The 27,698-nt window shown below is 34.6% G+C and overlaps 1 protein-coding gene across 2 annotated transcripts; it reads right to left on the bottom strand.

Moving 5' to 3' along the window:
• Positions 1–474: 474 nt before the first annotated feature.
• Positions 475–27,043, bottom strand: LOC106056088 (uncharacterized). 2 transcript variants are annotated; one of them, XM_056008471.1, is made up of 6 exons: positions 26,937–27,043; positions 15,441–21,124; positions 12,534–13,291; positions 10,865–11,545; positions 9,669–9,885; positions 475–9,168 (listed from the first exon to the last, which is right to left on the bottom strand). In XM_056008471.1, exons 2-6 carry the CDS (start codon positions 20,974–20,976, stop codon positions 6,977–6,979), a joined length of 9,384 nt encoding a protein of 3,127 aa, XP_055864446.1. In that variant the 5' UTR covers positions 20,977–21,124; positions 26,937–27,043; the 3' UTR covers positions 475–6,976. The 2 variants fall into 2 exon arrangements, with proteins under 2 accessions (XP_055864446.1, XP_055864447.1); XM_056008472.1 differs by having other exon boundaries at positions 15,444–21,124.
• Positions 27,044–27,698: the final 655 nt, after the last annotated feature.

The following is a 27,698-nucleotide window of genomic DNA, read 5'->3' as shown; positions in this document are numbered from 1 at the left end:
GAAAGAAAACTATGAATCAAAGACTGCTGCCATGCAGCTGTACCCAAATATTGGAAAGATTTCAGAAGTCCACCCATGGTAAAATCAGGAGTCAAGTGACTCTAAAGCAGCTTGCAACACAGTGCTACACTCTGGCAGAACCTGTGACAATGTTGATCCCAAAATGTATCGGCACTTGGCATTTCTTTACAATATCAGCTGTGGAGAGGGAGGGAACTGCTGTGTGGGCAACATCTTTCCTACCATAGTTGATGCCCAAGCTTTCAACTGAGATGACCATAGTTGCTTCACGACTGAAGGAAGTCATAGAAGAGAATTGTGCTACTAAAATTAAAATAATTTTGTAAGAAGTTTCTGACAGTTTCACAAGTGATAAATGCCTCAACAAAATGAACCAACTCAATTGTCAATCAATCTAAAATACAGTTTCACAAGTGATAAATGCCTCAACAAAATGAACCAACTCAATTGTCAATCAATCTAAAATACAGTTTTATTGATGTATTATTCAATGGATGAAATAGATGCTACACTATGTACAGCAATTACACTGTTGAAGTTTGAAGTAAACATTAAAAGTAGTTCTAGTACAAACCTAACAATTATTTGGTACATTGTTTGATTTTTAAATGGTCTAGCTTGAGAGTTGGGGGTCAAATGTTACCAAGAACATCATTAAAGTACAAGTACCTTCCACATTCAAATATAAAACTGTTACCCCCCCCCCCCCACTACAGATTAAAATTCTTTTTGGAACATAGCAAGAGGTTGGTGGTTTGGGGAAAAAAAGCTGTGGGGCTGGGGGGGGGGACTTCTTTTTTCTTTGGTTAATGCATAATGTCTTGAGAGAGTGAACCCAGGTGCTGATGGAGAACCACTGAAATAGAACATTAGAATAGATCTTGTTTAGTGAAATCATGTGAATAAAAAAAAAGTTATATATAATAGAATAATGACACAACATAGAGACCGCCAGTTATAGGACTATAGATCTAGAGAAACAAATATCTTGTTTTTTTTTTAAACTTGATACAGATGTAGACACAAATACACACAATAAACTGTCCATGATAGGAAATAAAACTTTGTAACAATATTTACAAAATAAAATGATACAATAGCTCTTCAAAAGATCTCAATAAAACTTTGGAAGTACAAAAGAGAAAAAAAAAATTGCAAAAAGATCAACACTCACTGAATCCAAACACGAAGTATGATCAAATAGAAATGAAAATCAAATAGAAACAGAATTGTTTGACTTGTACAAAGTAAATAACAGAAAGGGAAACTTTCCATTGGATATTGTTAACAGTTTGAACTCAATCCAAGAGAATATAAGAAATGCCTTTAAGCAACATGAAACTTGTATTGAAATCCTACAGAATCAACAGTCCATTGGCACTATCGTTCTGGTCACTGCTATCACCATCAGTGTTATCACTAGACAGAGCTGTTCAATATAATCCAGGTACTAGGAACAACACGAACATCCCAGAACATCCATTTGAGAACACCTGTGAGTGATTTTTTTAAATACGGAAAAGAACAGTGGGAGACTTCTTACAGGAAATTCTACAGACTACTTCCATAATTGTGATACTCTACTCTTATTGAATACAAACTGACAGTCCTTCAATAAATTGCTTGCTGAAGCTATGTAAATGACAACAAAAATGTCAGATAAGTCTTCATACCATGTTCCAATGAAACATCTTGGAGATTTTCTTGGGACTAGTTGGTTACAAAAGGAAGTCAAGAGTGATCTGGACAACCAATGCTTAAGAAATTATTTTTATTAGCATCTATTTAAAAAACAACTTGAAATTGAGGGTGGGTGCTCTTGTGAAAGTAGTATCAGAACAAGGGAGATAAAAATGCAATTTTAAAACACATCTGTCTTCAAAGAGAGAGGAACATGGTATATACAGGCATGAAGTAGATTCAGTAATAAGCTTCTGGATTGATTGAACTATTTGAACCATGTAACCATAAATCAGCTAGCAACAAGCTTCTCATTTTGACTTATCTACCTTGTCAAATCTGGTTAATCAGACTACATAAGGACATTATAGTTTTGGTCCTATTAACTGGATTTGAATGTAGTATAGGATTTGTTGCAGAACTTTAGAATTCTGTCAGAATAAGAAGCTGGTCTGATTAACTAGATCGACTGTAATTAACAGTGGTTGTTGGTACATTTTAAAAACTTAAAAATACTTTGATATTGGAATCTATAACTTATTTCTGTTGTGTTGTTTATCTATTATAATGTGCAATGTTACGAGAAATACCTTTAACACTGACTCCTGACCTCTAGCTAATACAGGAATCATTTTAATCATCTTAAATCTTATCTAGCATTCTGTTTGACTTAATGCCAACTTTGAATCAAATAAATACACAAGTTTAGCAATAGTAGAAGTTGTGCTGTTCTCTTTGTTCCTATAGCTGTATACATTTCAGATAAACATTATGAAAAAAAAAGAAAGCCCAAAATACTGAGATCTTTTAAACAAAAAAAAAAAAAAAAAAAAAACTATGCGTTGCATCAAATGATAAAAAAATATGTCCCCAAACATCAAAAAACATGAAAAACAAAAATGTAAAAAATAAAGATTGATCCAACATTGGGAACAAACTTAGTTTTGGAGAATTAACTGGAGTCACTTTTACAGTTCAATAATTAGAAGGCCTTTTCTAAAAAAAAAAATAAATGTTCAAAATACTCAGAAATCAAATGGAGAAAAAGAAACTAGCTTTGGAAGAAGAACAAAAAGAAGCTGTTACATATTATCAGAAATCTAGAACAACATTTGAGCAGAGTTATTAATGAAACATAACCTTCCTTATTAATATCTCTAACAGGGGAGAGAAAAAAACAGCATGGATTGTGCTTCAGAAATACCTCTGCAGTTTTCCAAACATGCACGCAACGGTTTAAAACATTAAACCGATTAACATACAGATGAAGTAGAAGTAGTATTATGTAGCATTGATAAGGGTACTTATATTTCCTCAACACAAAATAGAATCAGTTTTTTAATATTTAAGTAACCAAACATCAAAGTTTATGAATATATTTTGATAGAAGGAAAAAAAAACGTGTCATTTCTGTTACAAGAAAAAACAATGAAACAACTAAATACCAGCTCAAAGACAAATATAATTACCAAACACAATAGTTGTGGGCATAAGAGTTGGCATTTAAACTGAATGCATCAAAAAACTAATGCAATGCAGTCATATACATACACGTGTTCAACATATGATGATCACTTTGTCAAGTACATGAGAATCTATGATAAGATATACAAGGAGAACTGACAATGCAAGTTGGTTATCAGTCTGTTTACAAGACCTACATCATAGTCGGAGAGAATGTTTTCTTGACAAATTTTAATGCCCCTGAAACAATGGGTGGGAGGGTGGGAGTGGTCTTTGTTAGAACCTATCAAAATGCAGTAGAAAATGCAACCCATTGGAGTTAAGCCAGTAGAGATGATATTTGAGATAACGGTGGACATAATGACATGACAAAGTTCAACTCCTCAAAAACACAAAGAGAAGGCAAGGCACAGGGGTCTGAGAATAAAATCTTTCACAAAGCAATGTGGCCATTTCACTGACATTGTAACAACAGATTGTATTTATACATATTTACACACAATAAGAAAAATGGTAAGTAAACAAAATATTTTTTTAAAAAAGGAAAAAAAAATAGAATTACTTAACAATGAAAAGTCAATAGGATCACCAAATGGTTGTTCCTTTATAGCCTCAGTATTTGATGAAGAACAGATGATACGGTGAAGTCTGCACACATACTCACATAATACACACATATATATGTATTTCAGACTAAATATCACATATACATATATTACGTCTTTGAAGTAAGATATATATTTATTCTTTAAAAAAAAAATATTTTATAAGCACCATGATATAAAGATAATAATTTTAACTTTCTCACATATATTACAGAACAAGGCAGATGATTCAGAAAGCATTATAGTCTAAATAATGTTGTAGAATATTGTTTTTTTGAATTATACATTTTGAAAAAAAAACAAAAAAAAAAAAACATTACAATCAAGCTGCAGCACTAAGAAAGCAATGAAGACAAAAATCACAAGAAGTACAGAGCAAACATTGTAATACACAGTTTCATTTCTTATTAGTTGTAATGTCATGATTAATTTGTAGACTTGCTCTTAAAGTAACACAGTTAAAGTCATTATAAAACATCTGTAAAGGTAACTAACTCAGGCAAATATATAGGTTATCATTTTTAATACAAATTTGTTTAATTATACATATATCTTAATCATAGTCATTGTTTTGTTTTTATACAATCAATAACAATTTTACAAAACAAAAAATAATCATTTAAAAAAAAAAAAACATTAACCCAGATTTTGCTTAACTGCTAAATAACAAAAATAGATGAAAAAAAAAAAGGAAACAAGTAGTAAAGAAAATTAATTATGCAAGAAAAAATTCAAAGAAACATGGCAACTATTAGCTTTATATGAAACAAGTCTTTAGGCAAACAAATGTTTTTTTCAAAGAGTACATAGGTCAGACTCTCATAAGGTAGTGTCTTTACATTCTACAACAGTCCTTTATAAGCAGACATAAAAACAAACACAGTTTGTTATAATACATGGCCACAACAATAAACCAGCAACACTCAATTTTATTGTATAAGTTGCTCATTGTAAAAAAAAAAGAACAAAAAAAGGGGGGTTAAAGGAGATGTGAGATTACAATGTCAACAGAAACACTTGAACTAAAGCATGAGTCAATGACTTTCACCTTCACTATGTTCAGTAACAAAATGTTCATGGTAGACTTGAAATTCAGAAGTCAAGAAACATCTACATGTAGCTGGCATTGTTGTTTTTTTTAACTGAACAAAATAATAATATTGTTGAATGATGAAATAGAAACCAAAGTAACAGTGACACCGAAATAAAAATTAACATTTAAAAAAAAATTGTGAACATAAAAGAAACGAATTAAAAATCCACCACAAAAGTGTTCCATGTTTTTTATGTTCCTAATTTAAAGAAGAAAAAAACATGAAATGAAAAATAGAAAACAATGCCTAATAAACAATAAGATGAAACAACACAATATCATTCTATACAAATAGTCCCATGGTATTAGCCTTACTGTTAAATATCAAACATCCATTGGGGTCAGAGAAGCAAACAATTCTGTGACTGTTTTGAGAAACTCAGAAACTAAATCTTCCATCGAATGTCAATTTAATGTGGCATCATCCATTGAAGCTTCCAGTTTAAGTATATCACTTTCTTCAGTACCATGCTCTGGTAACTTATACCTCTCACTTAGATATATATATATAGATATATGTGTGTGTCTGTTGAATAGATGATTTCATACAAAGAAAAATAATGGATAATGAAATCATTGAAAATAGATATCTACAAAGAACTATCTGATACCCTTAATAATAATTTTCTAATTATATACAACATCAATTTACTAACAACACCAGGGATACAAGTACCAGTACATAAAACATTATGTCAAAATAAAAGAATGCATATACGTACAATCAATGGCATTAGTTACATGATAAAATAAGACTTTCATAAGTTACATCATACAGTAAGACTTACGTAAGTTACATCATACAGTTAGACTTACATAAGTTACATCATACAGTAAGACTTACGTAAGTTACATCATACAGTAAGACTTGCGTAAGTTACATCATACAGTAAGACTTACGGAAGTTACATCATACAGTAAGACTTACGGAAGTTACATCATACAGTAAGACTAACATAAAGTTACATCCTATAGTAGGAAACATATATAATTAATGACATCAGCAATTAAAATATAATAAAACACAGACACACTTCGAGTCATTCAGTGAAAAGTAGAAAGTCAATAGAAGGCTCTAAAAATGTCAGAAGCATCTTTCTTTATGTACAATAGCCTACTTAGTACATCCATCAATGCCATACTTCTGAAAAGATTTTAAAAATAAAGAAACAGTAATAACAATCTATATATTATTGTGTAAAATAGTGGCTTGCTTAAAAAATTGTTAGTAAAAAAAAAACTAAATATCAGAATTAACTTTCCAACAAAGTGGTAAAGCCTTGTCTCCATGTTATTGTTGGCAGTGTCATTATTTCTGTACCAACCTACAATTTAAAATAGCTCAGATTTTTACATTTATAAAAAAAACAAATTCTTCTTTAAAGAGAGAAAGCTCAACAACTAAAATTATATTTAAGTGTTATTTAGCAGTTCTTATTAAAATAAAAAGTGTAAAAAAAAAAATGTAAGAAATTTTAATCCCAAAAACATTAGGCTTACAGAAAACTAACATTCCTATCTACTTCTGTATTTTCTATTTATAACTCAAGTTTTAAATAATATCAATGAAATGACCAAAACTTGTACCCTAGTTGATTTCTAAGACAGAAAATGGACAAGTGCCGTTGGAGCCTAAATTGTGTTTGTTAATTGTAACTTATTTAACAATAAATGCTACACCAAAACTGCATCTTTAGGAGACTGGACTTTTTGTCTTCTTAGTGTTCTAAACTACTGACCACTTTTGCACAAGCACATCAGAAAATAAAACTAAACAATCGTTATTTCTATAATCAGCTTATCCATCAGCAACAAATCAGAATAGTCTTCACCAAATCAGCAACAAATCAGAATAGTCTTCACCAAATCAGCAACAAATCAGAATAGTCTTCACCAAATCAGCAACAAATCAGAATAGTCTTCACCAAATCAGCAACAAATCAGAATAGTCTTCACCAAATCAGCAACAAATCAGAATAGTCTTTACCAAATAGTGATATGTCCTAGAAAGAAATCTTTTTGTTTATACAAACTAATAATACTTAAGATAGAGAGGAAATATTTTAACAATTTCTTTTCTGAAAATATAGACACTAAGAACTGAGGTCAATAACTAAGATTGTGATTTTGGTGTGGACTCTCTTGCCAAGCTTTCAATTTTAGGCAGTCCTTGCCTGTACTGATCTCTGGGTGCCAAGCTTACTTCATACCCTTGTTGGCTGTATGCTGGCTGACTAGAAGGTTGACTGTATTGCCCCTCACTGTATACTTCAGAGTACCTTGTGGTGCCATCTGACCTGTACGACTCTGTCTGCACACGAGGCTGGGAGTGAATGTTAGAATATTGTTCTGGCTGCTGCTGTGGTAAAAGCATGCTTGACTCCTGCTGGACAGACCTCTCAGAACTCATCAGTACAGAAGACGTGTAGTCTAAACTGCTACTTGCGTGGCTGCTGTAGTACTGTTTCTGCTGAACACTTGCACTGTACGAGGGGGGAGCAGCGACCCCAACACTGTGGTCACTGTACATTGGTGGTGCAGTCTCACAACCTTGCCTTGTATAGTCTTCAAGCTGGTGACCAAAGTCTGAGGACGTAGCCTCCTGGTAGCTGGACGCAGGAACATTATAATGCTGGAGGAGCTTCTTAACAATTTCTGAAGATGAAACGTCAGGCTTATAAGAAGGTAAGCCACTATCAAAGTCCTCTTCCTGATAACTTGTATCCATATTAGAATCATAAGAATAGGATTCTTGAGAAGAGAAATAGCTGCCCGATGTTGCAACACTTTGAGAATATTCTTGCGGCAGATTACTGGAATACTGTTGACTCTTTCCAGCCCCAATCTGCTCTTGATTTTCAGCCGTGTACTGATCTGCACTAGATGTTCGGGGGTAATATTTTCCTTGAGAGTAATAATCTTGAGGGGAAGCCTCAAGCTGAGGAGAAAGGAAATGTCTTGGTTGAGAGTTGCTCTTATAGCTGTTAAAATAATCGCCTGACACATTGGATCCAGGAGTGGAATAAGTATCACTGGGCTGAATGCTGGAGGATGGTGACATGACCATCTGTTGCTCAGGCAGGCTTGAAACATACAAGTGGCTGGCTGAGGAGTTCATCAACTGATCGTTCATGTTGAGCCTCCTTGAATCCATCTTAGCACCAGCCTGCAGTTGTCTTTCTCCTGAGTCCAGGCTATTTTTTCTTATGACACTAGTTGGGCAGTTGGCCGAGCCTCCAGGCACGGGGCTAACATCACTTAAAGTGTTAATGTTAGTGCCTGTCTGCTGTGAGTCTCCAGGATTTTTCTTCTTTTTGGTCTTTTCTGCACCTTCCACTTTAGGACCAGCTAAACGTGGTTTCCTAAACGTGGAAGGGTACTGAATCTGTCCATCTACAATAGGGAAAGGCTCCATCTCCTTCCTGTTGGTGTGACCTTTCTTGTGAGAGACAAATGAGCCAGAGTGTGCAAAGCAAGTGTAACAGATTTCACACTGGTAAGGCTTCTCACCCGTGTGAGTGCGCTCATGAGATTTAAGCTCTTGGCAAGTGTAAAAGCTTTTGTCACAATATGAACAGAACTTTGTCTTGGTTTTATCATGCCGACGAAGGTGAAACAAGTAGCTGTTTTTGCTGAGAAGCTGCATGTTGCATATCTTGCAGATAAACTTCTCATTTTCAGGTTTCGGGTTAACATTTGACTCTAGTAACGAGCCTTGGTTCATATATTGGGCATCACCGTCAGAAGGTGGAGGTTGCAGGGAGCTCTGATGGACTGGAGCCAAAGTGGACATCAGAGGCTGTGGGGAATTCAGTTGATAATGTCCTTTAGGCGCTGAATGCACCTGGCTCAAGGGATGACTTAAAGTTGTTACTACTGGCATGCTAGTTGAAATACTTTCAGATGAACCACCAAAATCAGTCTTTTGAGATTCTGGCTCTTTCTCTAATTCAAAGTTGAACTGATCACCAGACAGGTCTGGAGGATAAGCTCTTTCAGCTGTAGCATGAGGTTCTGATGCTGAAAGAGCTGGCTCCTCGCCTTTCAGGTCAGAGTCGAGCTCACTAGGGATTTCATCCACCTGACCAGCTACCTTTTGGTGAGCTTTTTTCTCAGCTTTCAACCTTCTCAGCTCTTCAACTTGTCTGTGAGTTTCCAACTGTTTCTGTAGCTCAGTCTCATCAGGACTGCTAGCCAATGGATCAGCACTGGATGAGCTTTTTCTCTGGCGCTTGACTTCACTATTGGTCTTGGAAGGAGATAACTTTTCTTGTTCTTTCACTACCTCCCCAGCAACACTTGAACCTAGAGAGACAAAACATTGGAATGCTGAAGGAAAACTTACTTATGAAATAAAATAGGACCTTTTAAAAAAAAAAATATTATATATTATTATAAATAGACTGGAAAACTATGTATGTGCATTAAGTAAAATATATGAAGTAAATATTCAGAAGTTTGATATTACTTTAACTATTTGTAATGAACATCAAAGAAAGTTCTCTTAAGAAAGACAATTTAATCCTTTGCAACTTGATTTTTAACAGGTCCATGCATTTTATTTTAAACTTAGGGACTGCATACATGAAGGAAAAAAACGTTTTTTTCATGGTATCTAAAAAAAAAATTAAAAATATTTAAAAAATGTATTTCTTCAACTTTTTTTTACTAAACTCTGTTTCACCTTTAAAAATAGTGAATCTATGAAAACTGCATCCACTGTTTAGAGGCCAGTAAGGATGACAGTATTTTCAAAATTCGCACCATTTTCTAGGCCTCATCTTTCCACCATCTAAACAACATACCTGCAACTTTAATGTTAGTGCTTCCTCCACCATGAAACCTCTTCTTATGCATGTCTAGACTGTGCTTGTGAGTGTACGTCTTATCACACATGTTACAAGACACAGTGATTTTATAATCAGGATCATGGACTCTCAGGTGACGATAGATGGTCGTGTTATTAAAAACTTTGGAACAGGCCTTGCATTTAAACTTCCTGGCACCCTCTATGAACACAATCTGAAGAAAAAAAATCAAAGAATGACAATCTCAAGCAAATACCAAGTGACGATATGTGAAGGGTTGAGAATGAGATTCAGGTAAACATACTGTGTGTGACTTTCACCCCATATATTTTTAATAAACAGTGCAACATGGTGTGAAAGTTTTCCTACATGTCTAAGAGAAAGCAGAGAGCAGGTCGCCCAATATGTTGTTTCATGAAGTGTTATCGTTTCTTATTAAGTTCACTCTTATAAAGCTATGCACAGAACAATCCCTTCCTACCCTTTCCTACAGAGCACTATACCCTCTCAGTGCAACCCTTTATAGCCATCTTAAACTATTTTGATATTATTATGGTCTTTGCTTCGTGTCAAGACGGGGTTCAAGAATTTTGTTTTATTTTTCAGAGACCAATAAAATTATTTGCTCTTTACTAGATCTTGACAAAAGTAGCTCCAGTTAAATTTAAGGTATTATCTGGCGCATGTACACTTAGATCTGATGTACACTTAGAGATGGTGTTTAATGTTTGAGTAAACAAGCAACTGTTATCTAATCATTTTAAGAATGAGTAGTTTGCTGATAATGGCCTTAAATGTCTTAATAATTAATAGGACTTTTGTGTGTGTATTGCTGAGTGGTTTGAGAGCTTACACGCAAGAATTGGTTGACTTTCTATGTGTGTCAGCTCAAGCTTTGACAGCAGCAAATGCAAAAATTTGCTGACAAATATTTTGCAACAGAAACAACTTACTTTAATTATTGACAACACCAAATAAACAAACACACTTAAGAGACTATTAACCAGTACAATACCTATTAAACAGGTGCATTGCTAGTAGCTAAATATAAAACTTAGGACTAATTTCTTACAGACCTCACAGGCTAACTACTTGCAGTGCGCCAAACATATAAAACAGACTTTAGACATTTCAAAACAAGGCATTATAGTCTAATGGTATGTACAATCAAGTAATGACTCAAACAAACTTACATCGTACAAGTGTTTTCTTTCCTTCATGACTTTCTTGTCCTCCTTTTTAGCATGGTCATCAAAGCTGTCGTCCTTAGCTAGTGACCTGTCAAAAAAGGCAGAATCCTCAAGGGGACCAACAGATGGGTGCATGCCTGCTGTCTCCATGTCAGTCATAATATGGTTGCTGCTGTCTGGAGGAGCCTTGTGGAGGCTATCAAGGTGCCTGGCCATATTCATGTGACCAGACGGCTGGCCACCAAGCCCAGCCAAATCTAACTGAGCAGAGCTATTCAGGTTGGCCTCCTCTATGTCCAAGTTGACAGTGTGCACCAGATTCATTCCATCCTGGAGCGAGTTGTCCTGATTGCCCCCAGGGCCGGGCACAATGTTGTCTTCAAGGGCAGCAACGGCTGAGAATAAGGAATTGGGGGACAAAGTTTGTCTCAGCCGGTTCTCTAAAAATGCCAAATCTTGCTGCCCCAAGTTGAAAGCTGCCAAATCTTGGTTCAAGCCACCAGAATTAGAAGAGACATGCCGCAAAAGGCCTTGAATAAGATTTTCTGGTCTACTAAAGTCTGCATCTTGAGGTAATCCAGTCTCATAGGACAGATTGGAGCTCATTGGTTGGTCCAGGTTGGAGTACATACCAGAAGATTGGTGCTGTGAGTCAAAATTATAATTCTGATGCATTGGACGACTCTGTGGAAAGAAATGTAAAAGCTTTGTGTAATTAATGTACACAGAAAACACATACACACTTATTGATATGGTGAAAAAAATGAGAGATATTATTGAACTAATTAGAACTACAGCAATTTTTTTTTTTTTTTAAGGTTCTTTCATTAAGTACAAATTATATCATATTCTTTTGTCAAACTTGTGGATCAAAATGTAATGAAAACTGTTGTTGTTCATTTCTCCTGCCCTTCACCTAGTCATATGTTCAGGTGGAAAACTAAAAGGGAAGAGATATTCAATTGTTTACATTTGACTTGAATGAAGAGCTTCATCTCTCTTAAGATGTTTATTTTTAAAATATGAATTGTACAATATTATGTTACAACTTTTAATGATACATTTAGACTTATCAAAACAACATGAAAGCATAAAAAATATATTTTTTTTAAAGAAAGCTAATATGAAGTGTAATATTTTTAATAAGTTTGGATCAGTCGTGGTGGTGGTGGTGGGGGGGGGGATATCTGGGTGAATTTAACCATAATCGTTTTTTAAAAGCATTTATAAAAAAAAGGAATGACCTGGATTCAACTTCATGGCTCAAGCCGACATACTAACCACTCTGCTAGTGAGGTGCTATTTGACTATGAAAATAGAAGATTGTATAATAATCTATGTTTTTTTTCAAGCTTACTTTAAAGCTGCTATCTATAAAAGGGACTAATTCAGCTTATACCACCACGTAAGTTAAGTAAAAATTTTTTCCTTGTTTGAGATACAGTATCAAAGAAAATAATTAATTTCAAATAGTTAATTATCTAATTTACTTTTTTTATTGATTGATTCTTGTGTTGTCAGGCAAAAAAAATAATTGTAAAAATAATTGTGCAAAATTACAGCTTGATCTGTGATTGGGTGTGGGAGAAATAACCTGTACAAACTTTTTACCTGACAGACAGAGAGAGTGAGTTGATATAAGCTTTTTAAAAACAAAAAAGGATATTTTTACCATTTGTGTGTTATTGCTTGCACTCATTTCTACATCCATATTTTCTGTCTGTCTACTGTGTTCTGGCATTATGACATTAGAATTAGGAAAATATTCTTTGCTCCAACTTTCTGTAACAGCTGCTGATGCTGATGGAGAGGATCTCCAAGATGGTTCCTGAAGTGTTGAGGACCATGCCTGCGCCACATGGGGTGGTTGGGATGGAACATTGGAGGAAGAGGACACAGTCCAAGCTGAGGAGGATGTGGAGAGGGGTGAGGAGGACATGATTGAAGGGGGAGTCGCATTCCAGGATGGAGACGGCCCATAGGCAGAGGGGGATGGTTGTGGCTGAGGTGTGGTCCAAGGTTTTTTAGGTTCCCCCACAGATGGTGGGGGTGTATTAATGGATTGGGGCAATTGATTCGGCCATGAACTCATTGGCGGGTGCGGCTCTGAAGTCCACGAACCAACAACATTGTCATTTATCTTGTGCGATGTTTTTAGTGGGGAAAATACTGACATGGATTGCAGGCTATTGGTCATGCCATGATTTACAGATGATGACTTTGAATAGTTGACTTCAGATGGCCATGAAGGTTGATGAGAAGCTGGTCTTGCTTGAGGAGAGGATGAAGTTTGACCAAATGTTAAAGAAGTGTCAACAGATGAAGCCTTAGAAGGAGCAAAGCCTGAGATGAAATTTTGTGGTAATAATACTCTGTCATTGTTGCCACCAGGAACAAAGTAGCCACTCAAAGGAATCAAAGCATCTGAAACTAAATTAAGGTCAAAATAAAAGTCAGGACAATAAGACATTAAATATTGTCATTAAAAGAAATTTTGTAAATTGATTCTTAATACTGTGAAATACTTAAATTTGTTCAGTATTTGATGAGATTCTATAAGCCTCACACTAAAAATTTAAAAAATAGTGTACAGTCAATTAAAAATCCTACACCAAGAAATGAATTATGCTTACAGTTATTTTTTAGTTTGAATGATTGTCAATAAATTACATAATACAATTAATTCAACACATTAATGTTTTAATGTGTTTAGTGAATCTCATGTAATAGCAATGATTTTTAAAGATCCATTTATCTTGGAATTTGTGTTTTTAAGATTTTTTAAAAACTGAAGATAAATTTTCTTTAAATGAACAGCGAATTCCCAGAATCCTTAGTAAACCTTCTCTTTTTAATATCAATTTAGAAGGCATAAAAAATCAAATACAAAGTGTCTTGTTGCAAAATCTAAATATTACACTTTAACAATAACTTTCCCCAAATAATTGTATCCCTTAGACCATGACACTTGGTATAATGAATCCGTTTTTTAAAAAAAGTATACAAAATAAATAAAAAAAAAACAACAAGAGTTTGCATTCAGAAGACCAAAAGAGGCCATTTGAGAGCATGATATAACATGCTATTGTGAAATTAGATTTTCAAAAATGCTTTTAGTTTTTGAGATCTAAACATGACAGAAAACCAATGGCTTATTTTTCACTTTCCAGGGCTGTTAAAATGGTGCAGTCAGTTTGGATAAATTGGAAAAGAGGTGTTATGTTACTTTTTTGTAAGTAAGTGTATAAAAACTATGTCTTTCTCTGTCTATATATAAGGCTAACTCTTGAAGTTTCCCCTGCGACAGAATCCTCCTCAATAAAAAAAAAACAATACCTAGAGCACTATTTGTTTCTATTGACCTTACCTTCTATAAAATTATAAAGTAAACTGAATCATCTTTAATGTTGAAATAGTTAGTACTACATATATTTAAATGATCAAGCAAGAATGTTTTTAAGAAAATAAAAATGTAGATTCTACCTAAAAGAAGTTCTAGGTCCATACAAAGAATACATTATATCTAAATAAAGCAAATCTTCTGTTGTGCCAGGGAATAAAGACTAAAACTTGGCTATGCAATGCTACACATTTTCCTCTTAAATGATTGAATTTGTCCATTGAAATTTATACAAGAAGTAATGACGATTTAAAACTAAAATGCATTTTCCCACTTTTTAAAAAAGCAAAGTTTTTTTTTAGTAAAGTTCTTGCAATTCAAAGTCTGAACATTCTGTGTAGTCATGTTTGATTCATAATCCTTGTCAACATGTTAACCTCAAAGGTCACTAAACTATGTCAAGATATGTATTTTAAAAGGTACTGTTTTGTGTTCGCAATAAATTTTGTGAATTTTTTAGCCCTGTAAAATCAAAACTTATTTATAAGCTCTTTCGGGTGCAGCACAAACTAATTGTTAATATTTAGTTGGCAACACTGATCTTTTATTCTGCCAACCTTGACATTGTTTAGTTTGTCTCTATATAAATTTCAAATCCCTCCCAATATTCTTCATTTTCTTTTCTTACAACACCACCAAAGTCCATTGCATTTTCTCATCTTTTTCAATGTAGTGTATTTTATTGCTTCAAAAAATATAAACTGGATCTTACAGATCAAAATATAAATAAACAAAGATCAAAATGTAAACAAAGAACAAAATTTTCTGTGTTTACAATTTATCGTGAAAGCCCCAGAGAGAAAGTTTCATTTCAGTTCAGATTTCACAAGTTTCATGACAAGCAATCAATTGTTAGCGGCTGTCATTAATTTTCCCTTTTTTTTTTTTTTTTAGAATTAAGGTCATTGCAGATGACCCTGCATCAATGAACTTTGAAAAAAACGCCTATGAATATAAAAAAATGTTGAAGTACAACATTGTTGTCTTTTAATCTCCAGCCATTGAATGAGATTCACCTATATGCATTTTTTTTCAGACTCCATACAATCCAAAATCAATTTTTCCCCCCTCCTTCAATCTTTGGTGCTGTATGAATGTTTTGTTAAGCATTGAACGATTAGATCTAGATGTTAACAATTAGTTTAAGTCTTAAATAATACAAATTAAAAGTATACTTACTACCTTCTAAATCAGATATTTCTTCTCCCACCACTGGTACTAGTCGATACATTGTCATCTTTCTTCTCTCCCTGACAGCACTTGTTTGAGCGAGCTCCTCTACTTTTCCAGAAGTCTGCGGAGACACAGCAATCTCTGTTAGTGAGGTGTTGGAGCTAGCAGAGGAAGTCACTGAAGTCGAGGGATTAGGAGTAGAGGAAGTAGCTAATGTGGGCAGGGCCTTGCACAATGGTTGTTGAAACTCGGACTTCATTGTAACATTTTTACTGCTGTCTTTTGGTTCTAACTCAGTGAAGGGAACATCCTCACTCTCTTCCTTAGAGCTTGGTGCCATGGTAATAGGACATTCCAATTTTTCTTGTTCTTTTTCTTGTTCAATTTTGGGTTTCTTTGCCTCACCCTCATCTTTACAGTCGACCGGATCAGCCGGAAAAGTTCCTTTATCACCTCCATCAGTGTTACTTGCTGACACAGAGGTCTCCACTTCACAAGTCTTACTTTCTGGAGTTTCCCTAGACACTGCTCTTTTTACAACTATTGCTTTTAATGCCCTACGCTTGCGAGATCTTTTCCTGTAATCATGATGCCTTTTCCTAGATTTATTCCTGGCAACAGGTATGGGAGCTTTTCCGTTAGCAACAAGAGATTTGGATTTGAGTTCATTTTCATTGTCTTTGTTTGTCTCTGTCTGACTGATTGGCTCTGTTGCAAGATCTAACTTCAACTGGCTCTCTCGGACACCAGACTTTCTTGATCTTTTTCTAGTTATTGGCAATTCATCAATAAACTCAGATGGTGCAAGCCTCTGTGGCTTACAAGCACTGTCTGTATTTGATGAGTTCTCTCCTTCTGTCATGAAGAGCCTTGTAGTTCTCCTTGTTACAGAGGAAACTTCTTTCACAGAGGAGGCTTCTGTCGCAGGGGAAGATTCTATCAATGTGAGTGGTACTGTTTTAATCTGCAGTCTTTTAATTGTTTTGTTCTTTTCGAGCTTAGCTTTTTTAACATTTTTCATTTCCGCTGATTGTGCTTTGGAAATGGGATCATCTTTGTTCTCTTCAACAGAAGACATGTGACCTTGTTTGTCCTTTTTACGATTTCTCAGTACTGGAGTATGGTTTGCATCATCATTTTGTTTTTTAACAGATACACCGACCTCAGATTTGTCATCTTTAAGCTTTTTATTAGCTGACTTCTCATGAGAATCATCATCTTTACTATTCTTGTGGGCTAGCTTTTCTTCAGTATCATCTTTATGATTCTTATGGGCTGGCTTCTCTTCTGTACTTTCTTTGCCATTTTTAATGGCTGGCTTTTCCTCGGTGTCACCTTCTTTACGGTTCTTATTGGCTGGCTTCTCCTCTGAATTATCCCCTTTGACTTTCTTATTGGCTGGCTTATCTTCTGAATCATCCCCTTTGACTTTCTTATTGGCTGGCTTATCTTCTGAATCATCCCCTTTGACTTTCTTATTGGCTGGCTTATCTTCGGAATCTTCTTTACGATTCTTACTTCTTGTTTTCATCCTGTCTTGTTTATCTCCTACAATGTCCTCTTGATGAGATGTGTTCAATGTTTTCACTGTTTTGGCATTCTTCTGTGTCAAGGTATCATCAACAGAATCTGTTGCTTCTTTATAGTCTATTCTTGCGGAATGCCTTTGTGACCTTCTAGTACTGTCATCAGTGCCTTCATTTTTTTTCTGCTCTTTTTCCTTTTCTTTAACCAACAGCCTCTGTGACAGTCTTCTGGTATGATCAGACTTTGAGTCACTTTCAGAATCTTCATCATAACCTTTGCTACTGTCTGTATGTTTCTTTCCTGCAACAGACTTGTGAAGCTGCGATGGTGCTGAAGCAACTTCTTTAGGTTTTGTGGCTTTCTCTTCCTCAGTCTGAAGCATGTCGCCAATGACTTTAGGATGGGATTTATTATTCAAAACAGGCTTCTTTTGTGACAAAGGTGTTAACGATAAAACTGGCTGTTTCTTATGACTAGCAGGTGCTGGGGTACTTTTCTGATTAGAAATGACAGTTTTCTGATTCCGTCTAACTGGGGTTTCTTCTTGCTCAAATGGTTTTTTAGGTTTTCTTTGCCTCACCTCTCGTTTTGGCACATGAGAATCTGTTGACAATTCTGTGGGTGCTGTTTTATTTACCGAATTAGCTCCTGTTACCTTTATGTCCTGCAAATGACAATCGACCTCCATTGTACTAGAAGTTACAGCACTTTTTTCTTTTGCAATTCTGTCAGAAGTTGGCTGTTCACTATCTTCTGCTACATCCATGACATAGCGCTCACTGGCAATCTCTGATAAAACTTTGAGGCCATTATCAATTCCTGACTTGACACTCAAAGAGGTACTTTCATCAGAGAGCTTATCAAGACAATCTGATCTAGTATTCTGTTCAACAGAAGTGTCAGTGATGGTCATCTTACCACCACTATTCACACCATCATCAGTCTGTAGGGTGCAGGGCTCCATTTTGTTTACAGACTCCTCCTCAGTCAACTTAGTTTCCATTGCTGGGGATGAGGCTGGAGAATTTTGCTTTTCTAATGAACAAATGTTATTTACTGATTTAGTGGTGATTTGCTGAGTCTGTACATGATATATTTCTGTAACATTGATTTGCTGAAGCATTGAATGACTTTCTTCAGAGGATTGGTTAATTTTTTGCATATTTTGCTGTCGACTCTGAATGTGCTGTGAAGAATGAGATTCAAAATCAGCAGACTGTGACACAGTGGACACAGGCTGATCATGCTGGCGAGGAAATACTTCATTTGATAACCTGTTTTTATTGTCTTTGGATTGCATTTGCTGCCAAATGGCACTGGCATTATGTACAGAAGGCACTGGTACATTGGAAGACATGTTAGCCATTGGGGTTGTATGCACCACCAGAGGTGGTCCTCGATGACCAGATGGTCTAGTATTCTTTTTTTTACGGTCTGGAGGGCGGTGGTGAATAACTTGACCAGGGCTGAAGACTTGTGGTAGCTGATGTGCAGGAATGGATGATGGGGAAGCCATCAGATCATCATCATGCCCGGACAAGGAGTTTGATGATACAGGCTGCATTTGACTGAAAGGCTTATGCTGTAGTGATTCCTGATTTGAAGGTAATTCTCCAAGATTGATGGTAACAGGCTGTCCAATAAGATCAGGGTGTTGCACAGGTTTACCTTCGTTGGAGTGATAGTTTACTAAAGTTTGAGCTTGCAGTTGATGTACACTAGAGAGAGTGTTTGATGGGCTTGCAGGAGACGGCTGAAATGGACTCACAGGTCTCCAAGTTACACTTGGCTGCTTATGCTGGGGGCTTGAAGAAGTGCCAAAAACAGACTGATGTGTCGCAGAAGACACGCTACCAGTCTGCTTTGGTGATTGGCGCATGCTGATAGCTTGTCGAGGTTGTGGACTTGCAAAGTGGCTCAAGTTATCAGAAAACGGATTAGGGCTGACAGTACGTCGTGGACTGACAGTCTGCCTTGGACTAATCGATTGCCTAGGGCTGACAGGGGAACTTAACATTTTGGTTATTTCAGGATGTTGTTGGTTAAGTGGACCATTAGGGTTTGGAAGAATTACAGGGGTAATTGATCTGAATGAAGATTTGTCCGAATGAATTGAGTTATTATGATTAAGGTTAAAATCCTGTTCTGACTTTGAGCTTTGTAACAGCTGCTCAGCCAATTTTGCAGGAGTGTTTGATGCATTCAGAAGCTGCAATTTATCACCACTAACTGCAATATCAGTATAAGATCCAAGTGTTTGTCGCTGCTGTTCATCTGTAGGCTGAAAAGAATACTGAGCATCTGGTGTTGAGCCATTTCCCCTAGAGGATATCGATGGCAAGCCAGTAGCTTTAGCCACTTGGGTCTCAAATGGAAATTGTCCAGCTACATCCTGAAATACAGAGTTGACATTTGATTGCTGATGATGAGGATGACCTCCATGCACATTTTGATTCTTGTTCTGGCTTTGAGCGCTAAAGGTCAGTGATGAAAGCTGCTCTTGCATTTGACGATTTTGTTTCTGTTTATCTAGCAAATGTTTTTGCTGCTGAGCCTGTTGAACCAAATGCAGTAACATTTGCTGTGATGAGTCCAATTTAGGATCAAGCTTTTGAGCTAGTTGCTGAAGATGATAGCCAGCCTGCTGAGTCCCTGACCTTGACACATTTGTATTCATTTCAGACTGAAAATTGTGGGCTTTCAATTCTTGTATCTGATAATCAATCTGCTGAGCTAGTTGTCCAGTAAATTGTGAATGTGGCTGTAGACCCTGGCTGAATGAATCATCAACCAGACTTGCTAAATGAGAAGTATCTGGTTTTTTAGATAACTGAAGCATACCTACTGGTATAAAATCATTATTGTCATCATCCTCATCATTCAATTCAGCCAAACGACGCTCTGCTGCTAATTTTCTCTTAGATTCTTTTGATCTGGACTTTCTGGGCTTAGAAGGAGGGTGACTATTTGAAACTGAAGGTAGATCATTTAGCAACAAATGACTGGAGCCCACACTAGTGTCCACAGATAATGGCAAGCATTGTTCAGTTTTTCGCTGACTGTCAGAATTCTGATTAAAAGTAACTGATCGAAAACTAGAAATGTTATCACTAGGTGACAGACTGTTCAGAAAGCCTTGTTGGCTTTCCTTGTTTCCTTTTTCTTCTAATAGTAAATAACTTTCTTTCTTATCATTTTCCATCACAGTTTTTGGGTGCTCTGAAAAATATTTCAGCCCTGCTGGGATACTCCCTTTATGAATATCCTGCCCTTGTGTTTCAGCTTTTTTTCGTAAATCAGCTCCAGGATTCAAATGTTGAAGCAAGGGCATAGAGCCAACTTGTAATTTCACAGCTTCTCTGCCTTGAGTTCCCAGCATGCCAGACTCTTCATTACTGTCTAAAGGAGCAACGCAGGAAAGCTGTGCATTAGGTGTTGATCCTCTGGATGCCTTTGCAGCATAATCTGACTCACTTGTGCTGCAATATGAGGGCAATAAATTGGTCAAGTGAGAACAACTGGACAATGTTTTATCATTGTTATTGTTGTTTGGATGTGATGAGGTCTGGCTAATAAAACTTTGAAATGCTCTGGAAGTCTGATCTTTCATCTGTTGATTGGTGCTATCAGATTTCTCAGAAGCGTAGGGACTTCCAACAAATTTAGAATCCACTCTATCCAACTCCTGGTTGACATCTTTTGGTGATGTAGCAAAACCAGAAGGATATTTGATGGAATCAGAATCCTCAGAGTTCTGAGATTGATCTGGTTTTAAAGCAACCATTTGTTTACTGGAAATTGATAATGCATGAGGTATCCCATTATTAACAGTTCCAGAAGAAGGTGTACTGACATTTACCTTCAGGTGTGCATCCTTGTGCAGCGGCAAGGAATCGTCAGATTCCTCTTGTTTTCCTGACTCTGTGACATTGTGATGCTGACTTGCTGGAAATCGACTCAGTGCACCCTTTCCTGAAACTTCATGAAGTACTGGATTTGGCCTCCCCTCTTCCATTGCAGGGAGGATTAGCTACTGCATACCATTGTCTTTGTAGCTCTCAACATAATCAAAGGGGAAAGCTCATGTTAACACTTTGGAATACTTGCTATGAAAATATCCAATCCAATGCAATTTTAATGCTGATTAATCTTCCTTATAATTTCTGAAATAGAATTTGAAATAAAAAGTTGTTAAAAAAGCATTGTTATAAATGTAACATTAATAAGCCTATAAACTGCTTGCTCCTTTAAGTCTTTTATAGTGCTCACTATGACAGCATTCAATAGGATTATGTACTGTTCACTCTGTGGGATGAATAAACCAATGTAATGGAGAGAATATGATTTTTAAGTGAAAAATACATTTTCAAAATTAAGAATGTACTACTTAAGTACAGCCAGTGATACGGCCAGTGAGTTCTGTAGGTAGAAGTTGTTTTTTTTAATAATTATTTTTTATAACGATTAGAGCCTTTCTTTTTAGAGAAATAAGGAAAATAGATAATCTGCTTCAGAATTGATGTAGCATCATAGTAAAAAAAAAACACAAATAAAGCACATTTTGATAAATTATAAATTGATAGATTATACTATTTAACTACTATAACTATTATATATTATTATATATTATATATTATTATATATATATTATAGTCATGATAGTCTATAATCACTATAATGATATATCTCTATAATCTAGGTCTAGAAAGTAGTAGTAGAAAAGTAGATTTTGATATTTATTTTTATTTTAAGATAGATCTAGATATATATCAGTATATATATATATATATATATATATATATATATATATATATATATATATATATATATATATATATATATTGAAAAATTATCCAAATCATTTGTTTGTCTTTAGAAGTGGTTGTTTCTTGAAAAGTTAAGTAAAGTTCCTCCTTTCCAACCTTGTGATCTATACGGTAGATGATTAAAAGGTCATCTGTTTCTATGGTTGATGTTTAACGTTGGCATCATGTTGAGAGCATTGAACAACACCCTTTACTTTCCCAAACTAAATGCCAGATACCCATCAGAGTTGGGTGGACTCAAATGAAAATCCTGAAATTCAAAGTCCCAGTCTTCACCAAAATTCAAAACCAAAACCCCTCTGCTAGGAAGCCAAGTATTTTACCCCCATTTCCCCAATGCCAGTAAGAAATTCTTTCTATCCAGATTTTTTAAACTTTCAATATGCTAGTATGCAATTATTTTCCATAAATACACAAATTGTCACTGTTATTTAAAGTGCAATCAATTTATTTTCTAAAAAAATCTTTCCAAATATTTACTTTTTTGGTCTGTATTTATAAGCTTCAATTTTAAAAGCAAATACCTTTTTTGCTTTGGCAATTTTTCTTTTCAATTTTTTAACCAAGAAAAGAGTTTTAAAAAATGCTTCTCTATTGAGATTATTACAAGAGGTCAATCTATTCCATGCTCTGAGTCTAGTATCATTATTATATCTAGGCATACATATATTTCATATCTAGATTTTAAACCTAATCTACATGTAGAATCTATCTTATCTTATAAAATATGTTACTTCAAAAAGAAGATTACTAAACGTCCTACCCATGTTCCTATGCCTAGGTCAATCTAGTCATGCATGTTAATCAATGACCGCATACTCAGGCAACCCATTCCAAGCTCTAAAGATAAAGTCTAATCGCACTAGGGAAAATGGAGCATTGGTACAAATTTGTCTTAGCATATGGAACAAGAAATGTGCCTTTGTGTCTTTCTGAGTATTTTATTAGGATTTGTTTTTGTCAATTTGAAGATTATGGTTCAGTGTTTTATGTAGTATTGTTACTTTACTTTTCAGTCTACTATGCTGAAGTCTGTAGTGTCTCTAAATTTAATGATTTTACTGATTGTGTTACTCTCATCAAATCATAATATTCATATTCATAATATTCATTTGTTATCCATATGACTATATTTCTATAGACTATATCTAGATCAAGTAGAACTATCTGTCGTGCGTGCGTGAAGTTTCCTTTGTATTTAATATCTGTGTTTTAATGTATAGGAAGTAGTTTTTATTTTAGGTGCGTTTTGTTGTCTAGAATATTGTGTATGTGTGTGTTTACATCATCCTTAGTTCCCGCAAGAGAGAAAGAGCTTCTGTTGTTGGCTGGTTAGCTAGTTTTCTGTTTACCCGTTGTAACTGTACGGTGTTAGGCTTGGGCTATCGGAAAGATTGTCACCTTTCCGCCCTTGGAGCCGATTGTAACTATCCTTGAGGTGTAGGAAGTTGTTGGTCTGTTGGGCGTTTTGAGCCCTGATTGACTGGGGCACCGCATTTTAAGGTGTGCTATATCTATTGTAAATAATTTGATTATTTGTACTTGCTTTTGTAAATACCATTAAGACTTCATCATTTTTATCATAATACTTTATATGTTCATTAAATTGATAAACTTCCGTTTAGGTTGTTAACTAATGTAAGTTCACTTATTGTTAACATTAGTGGGGATACGGGACCGTAATACAGACCTGCCTACCAAAAAAAGTCCAAATGCGTAACGCTGATGTTCAAAATGCGTATTTTGGCACCAGAATGCGTAACACTTACGCGATTCACTATTTTGTCATATATATATATATATATATATACATATATATATATATACATATATATATATATATATATATATATATACATATATATATATATATATATAATATTAGATGTAGATTTCATGATTAGATCTACAATCAAAATCTAGATCAATACGACAATAGAGATGATATCTAGCCTAGATCTGGATCTATGTCTATATAATGAATATAATCTACTCTAGACCTAGATCTGGGCTCAAGAGTGTTACCGATGCCGTGGATCCGCTACAAACGTAGATCTAGGTCTACTCCAAACTTTCGTAGGCTTACCTCCATTCTTGATCTATTCTATACTAAGACTAAGAATCTAGTCTAGATCTAGACTAGATGGTAGTAGATGTTATCGATCTAGATGTAATCAATCTAGATCATACTACAACTAAATTGGATCTAGATTGTAGAGTAATGACTAATGTAGAGAATCATGACATAATGTAATGACTAGCTAGACTCTAGCTAGATCTATTCCTGTATAACAAGTTATCTAGATTCTAGATCTAGAATCCAGATCTAGATCTAGACTAGATATCTACAATGTCACTCAATGTGTTTTGAATCGATGGCACTTCGATATTTTTTTCTATACAAATGAATACGGGAATCAGGGATTCAACATAATTAATTTCTACTAATGAACTTACAAAAAAAAAAAAAAGTCACGTTGGTGTATCAGCTAACTGACGGTACCAACCGTGACCTCCGTGACCCCTATGTCGAAGGCGCCGTACCAACCCGCCACTCCCTCACTACGCGTTCTTCATTTCTAGACTAAATCTAATTGCTATTAAGAACCAATCAACGTATAGATCTGGACAAAATGTGTTCCCCCCACCTTTTCTGTCCCCCCCCCCAACAGGACGGCTTAGTGTGACCCCCGTGACCGCTCGTAAGCTAGTCAAGAGAGGGAAAAAAAAAAGGATACGAAATGCGTAACGCGACGGGTTAAATGCGTATTTGCGTACTGGCGGTCATTTTTGGGAGATTTTGCGTAACGAATACGCATTTTGCGTAACGGTAGGCAGGTCTGGTAATATCATACCCTATCTAAGCAAACAATACACTTGACATTAACTAGAATCTAGATTCTAACTTCTAAGTCTAAGATTAGATTGACTTAATCTCAGTCATGATAGTCTATAATCACTATAATGATATATCTCTATAATCTAGGTCTAGAAAGTAGTAGTAGAAAAGTAGATTTTGATATTTATTTTTATTTTAAGATAGATCTAGATATATCAGTATATATATATATATATATATATATATATATATATATATATATATATATATATATATATATATATATATATATATATATCAGTTAGGTCTAGATTTTAGATGATACTTGATATTTTATCTAGAGTACATATATATTAAAAATATTATTATATAATATACTATAAATAATACTAGGCTCTATTTAAATCTATAGATTATAATTAATAATAATAATAATAGGACTAGATCTAGACTATGATGATTATGATTAGTATGAAAATGATATTTTAATGATTTATAAAAGACTAGGTCACTAACTGTCACTAAGTCTTCTCTAGCCTAGAAGTATAGTCTAGAGTCTAGATGTAGTATCTAGATATTCTAGAATGACTATAGTAGTATAGAGATCTACATTATATTTATTATTTATATATATATAGTAATATAGTCATAGATCTAGAATAATCTAGTAATCTAGTTCTTTTATTATAGATCTAGTGTCTAGGTCTAGAGACAGATTCCTAGGTCCTGGACTCTAGACTAGACAATAGATTTAGAATAATTTAGATCTAGGTCTAGAGGCTACTACACTGACAAGAGCCAGCCTATATTATATATATATATGCTTAATATGCTATATAACTATATATTTATTTATATACTATACTCTATATTATGAGTATATGATTTATAACTTTGAAAAAACATATAAACATAGCATAGAGTCTAGATTTTGACTCTAGATTCTAGCCCAATCTAGATCTAATATACTAGATTCTACAATCTCAATTGATAGAGTCTAGACTAGAGAGTCTAGACTAGTCTAACTTAGTCTAAGACTAGGTCTAGGGCAGTCTAGGCTAACTAGACAGCTAGAGTTAGATAGAGGTCTAGAATCTATCTATATTCTATAATAGATTTAATAAGACTCTACACTAGTCTAGACTCTAGATTTAAATCTAGATCTAGGACTAGATCTATCTTCTTATCTTATATAATACAGACGTTACTTCAAAAAAGAAGATGATTACGTCCTACGCGTCATGCATTTAGTCATGCATATTAACTAATGACTTAAATTCTGCCAAGTCACTGGTTTTCCTGGCTAGCTCAGGCAACCCATTCCATGCTCTAATAGCACTAGAGAAGAAGGAGTATTTGTACAAATTTGTCCTAGCATATGGGATGAGGAATGTGCCTTTATCTTTGTGTCTTTCAGAGTATTTTATTAAATTTTGTTTTTGTATTTGAAGATTATGGTTCAGTGTTTTATATATAATTGCTACTTTACTTTTGAGTCTTCTGTCCTGAAGGCTTTCTAAATTTAGTGATTTTACTAAAGGTGTTACTCTAGTCAAATGTGAATATTCGTTTGGATTGAATCTCACTGCTCTATTTTGTGTCTGTTCCAGTTTCTTAATGTTTTCTTGAGTTGAGGGTTATATCTATATTCTATTCTAAATAGATCTACTCATCTAGATCTACTTCTAGTCTAGATCTTGAATATAGAATCAAGATTAGATCTAAAATCGAAAATACTTAATCTAGAAACTAGATAAGACAGATCTTATCTTGTTATCTTATTATGACTTATAAAAATATATTATATATCATAAATGTCAATGATTAATATGATACAGACGTTACTTCAAAAAAGAATATGATTACAACATAATGCATTTACTTTTAATTTTACTGTTAGTCACTAATGACTAAGTCATAGTGTTACACTGTTAACTGTTAGTGTTACTGTGTCACTTTGTGTGTTAGAATATTTATGATATTAAATTAACCAAGACCAATTCAATGATTCATTAGACTAGTATTCTCTAAAAGAATTTTTTAAAAGCCAGGACCTTGTTATCTTTGTTAGTCTTATTTAGATCTAGTCTAAGTCCTTTAAGGCAGCCGTGCATTTCAGCCTTTTTATTTTGCCAGTTTTGCCTAAACTTTGGCTTTCTGCCTTCCTTTTCAAAACCGTGAAACGAAAAAAAAATCATCAAAATGATCAAATTTAATGCATTTTAGGTAATGCAAAGCCATTTATTTTGCATGTCTTGGGTTAACATGTCGTGAATTTGAGAATTAGTTTACTTTAATTAAAATACGTACAAGTGGAAAAAAAAGTGCAGCCTAAAATAAAAATCATTGCAATTATTGAATTAACGATACAATAGCAACATTTGTATCGTTGGCTGTTCTGGAGACGCCATTGAAAACTTAGTCGCTGTTTGTCGGTTCCGGTTTTCAGTAGGGGGGGGGGGAAGAAGGGGGGGAGGAGGGGGGATTTTCAGGGTCTAAGCCCTCAGGTGTTTTTATCTAGATCTACATCTATTTTTAAAAATAGCCTATATAAAGTTTAAATGAAAGTTGAAAGATTATTATTATCCTTGCCAACCTTGAGATCGATAAATATAGATATAGATTTAGAAATTACATGGACTTCAGATCTAATTTAGATACTACTTAAGCCGAAGCTAATGCATTGTATTAAAAATATAGATCTAGAATCTAGAGTTAGACCTTTTCATATTAAATTCTTTTTTTATTTATTTATTTTCTGAGTTACATCCAGGCTAAACGATCAATATCACTATCAGAATGTAGTCTAAATCTAAATTACTTTCAAGTTTGATTAAGTTAATTTACAATCAGATTTAAATCGCCTTTATTCGTAAAATCCTATTGGAGAAAGAAGAAAGGGTTGTCTGAGTCTGAGAGATTGAAGTCAAAAAGTTGCCCTAACCTTTATTGTTAACTCAATAAAAGATATTTCCTTCCAACACACACACACACACACTGTTGGCATTGAAAATAATAAAATAGGCATACTAAAAGAACGAGTCTAGATCTATACGACTTTTATATATATAG

Source organism: Biomphalaria glabrata, chromosome 13, assembly GCF_947242115.1.
Source record: "Biomphalaria glabrata chromosome 13, xgBioGlab47.1, whole genome shotgun sequence".
NCBI lineage: Eukaryota > Metazoa > Mollusca > Gastropoda > Planorbidae > Biomphalaria > Biomphalaria glabrata.
The sequence above is the reverse complement of the archived record's forward strand: the minus strand, read 5'-3'. Positions and strand labels throughout refer to the sequence as shown.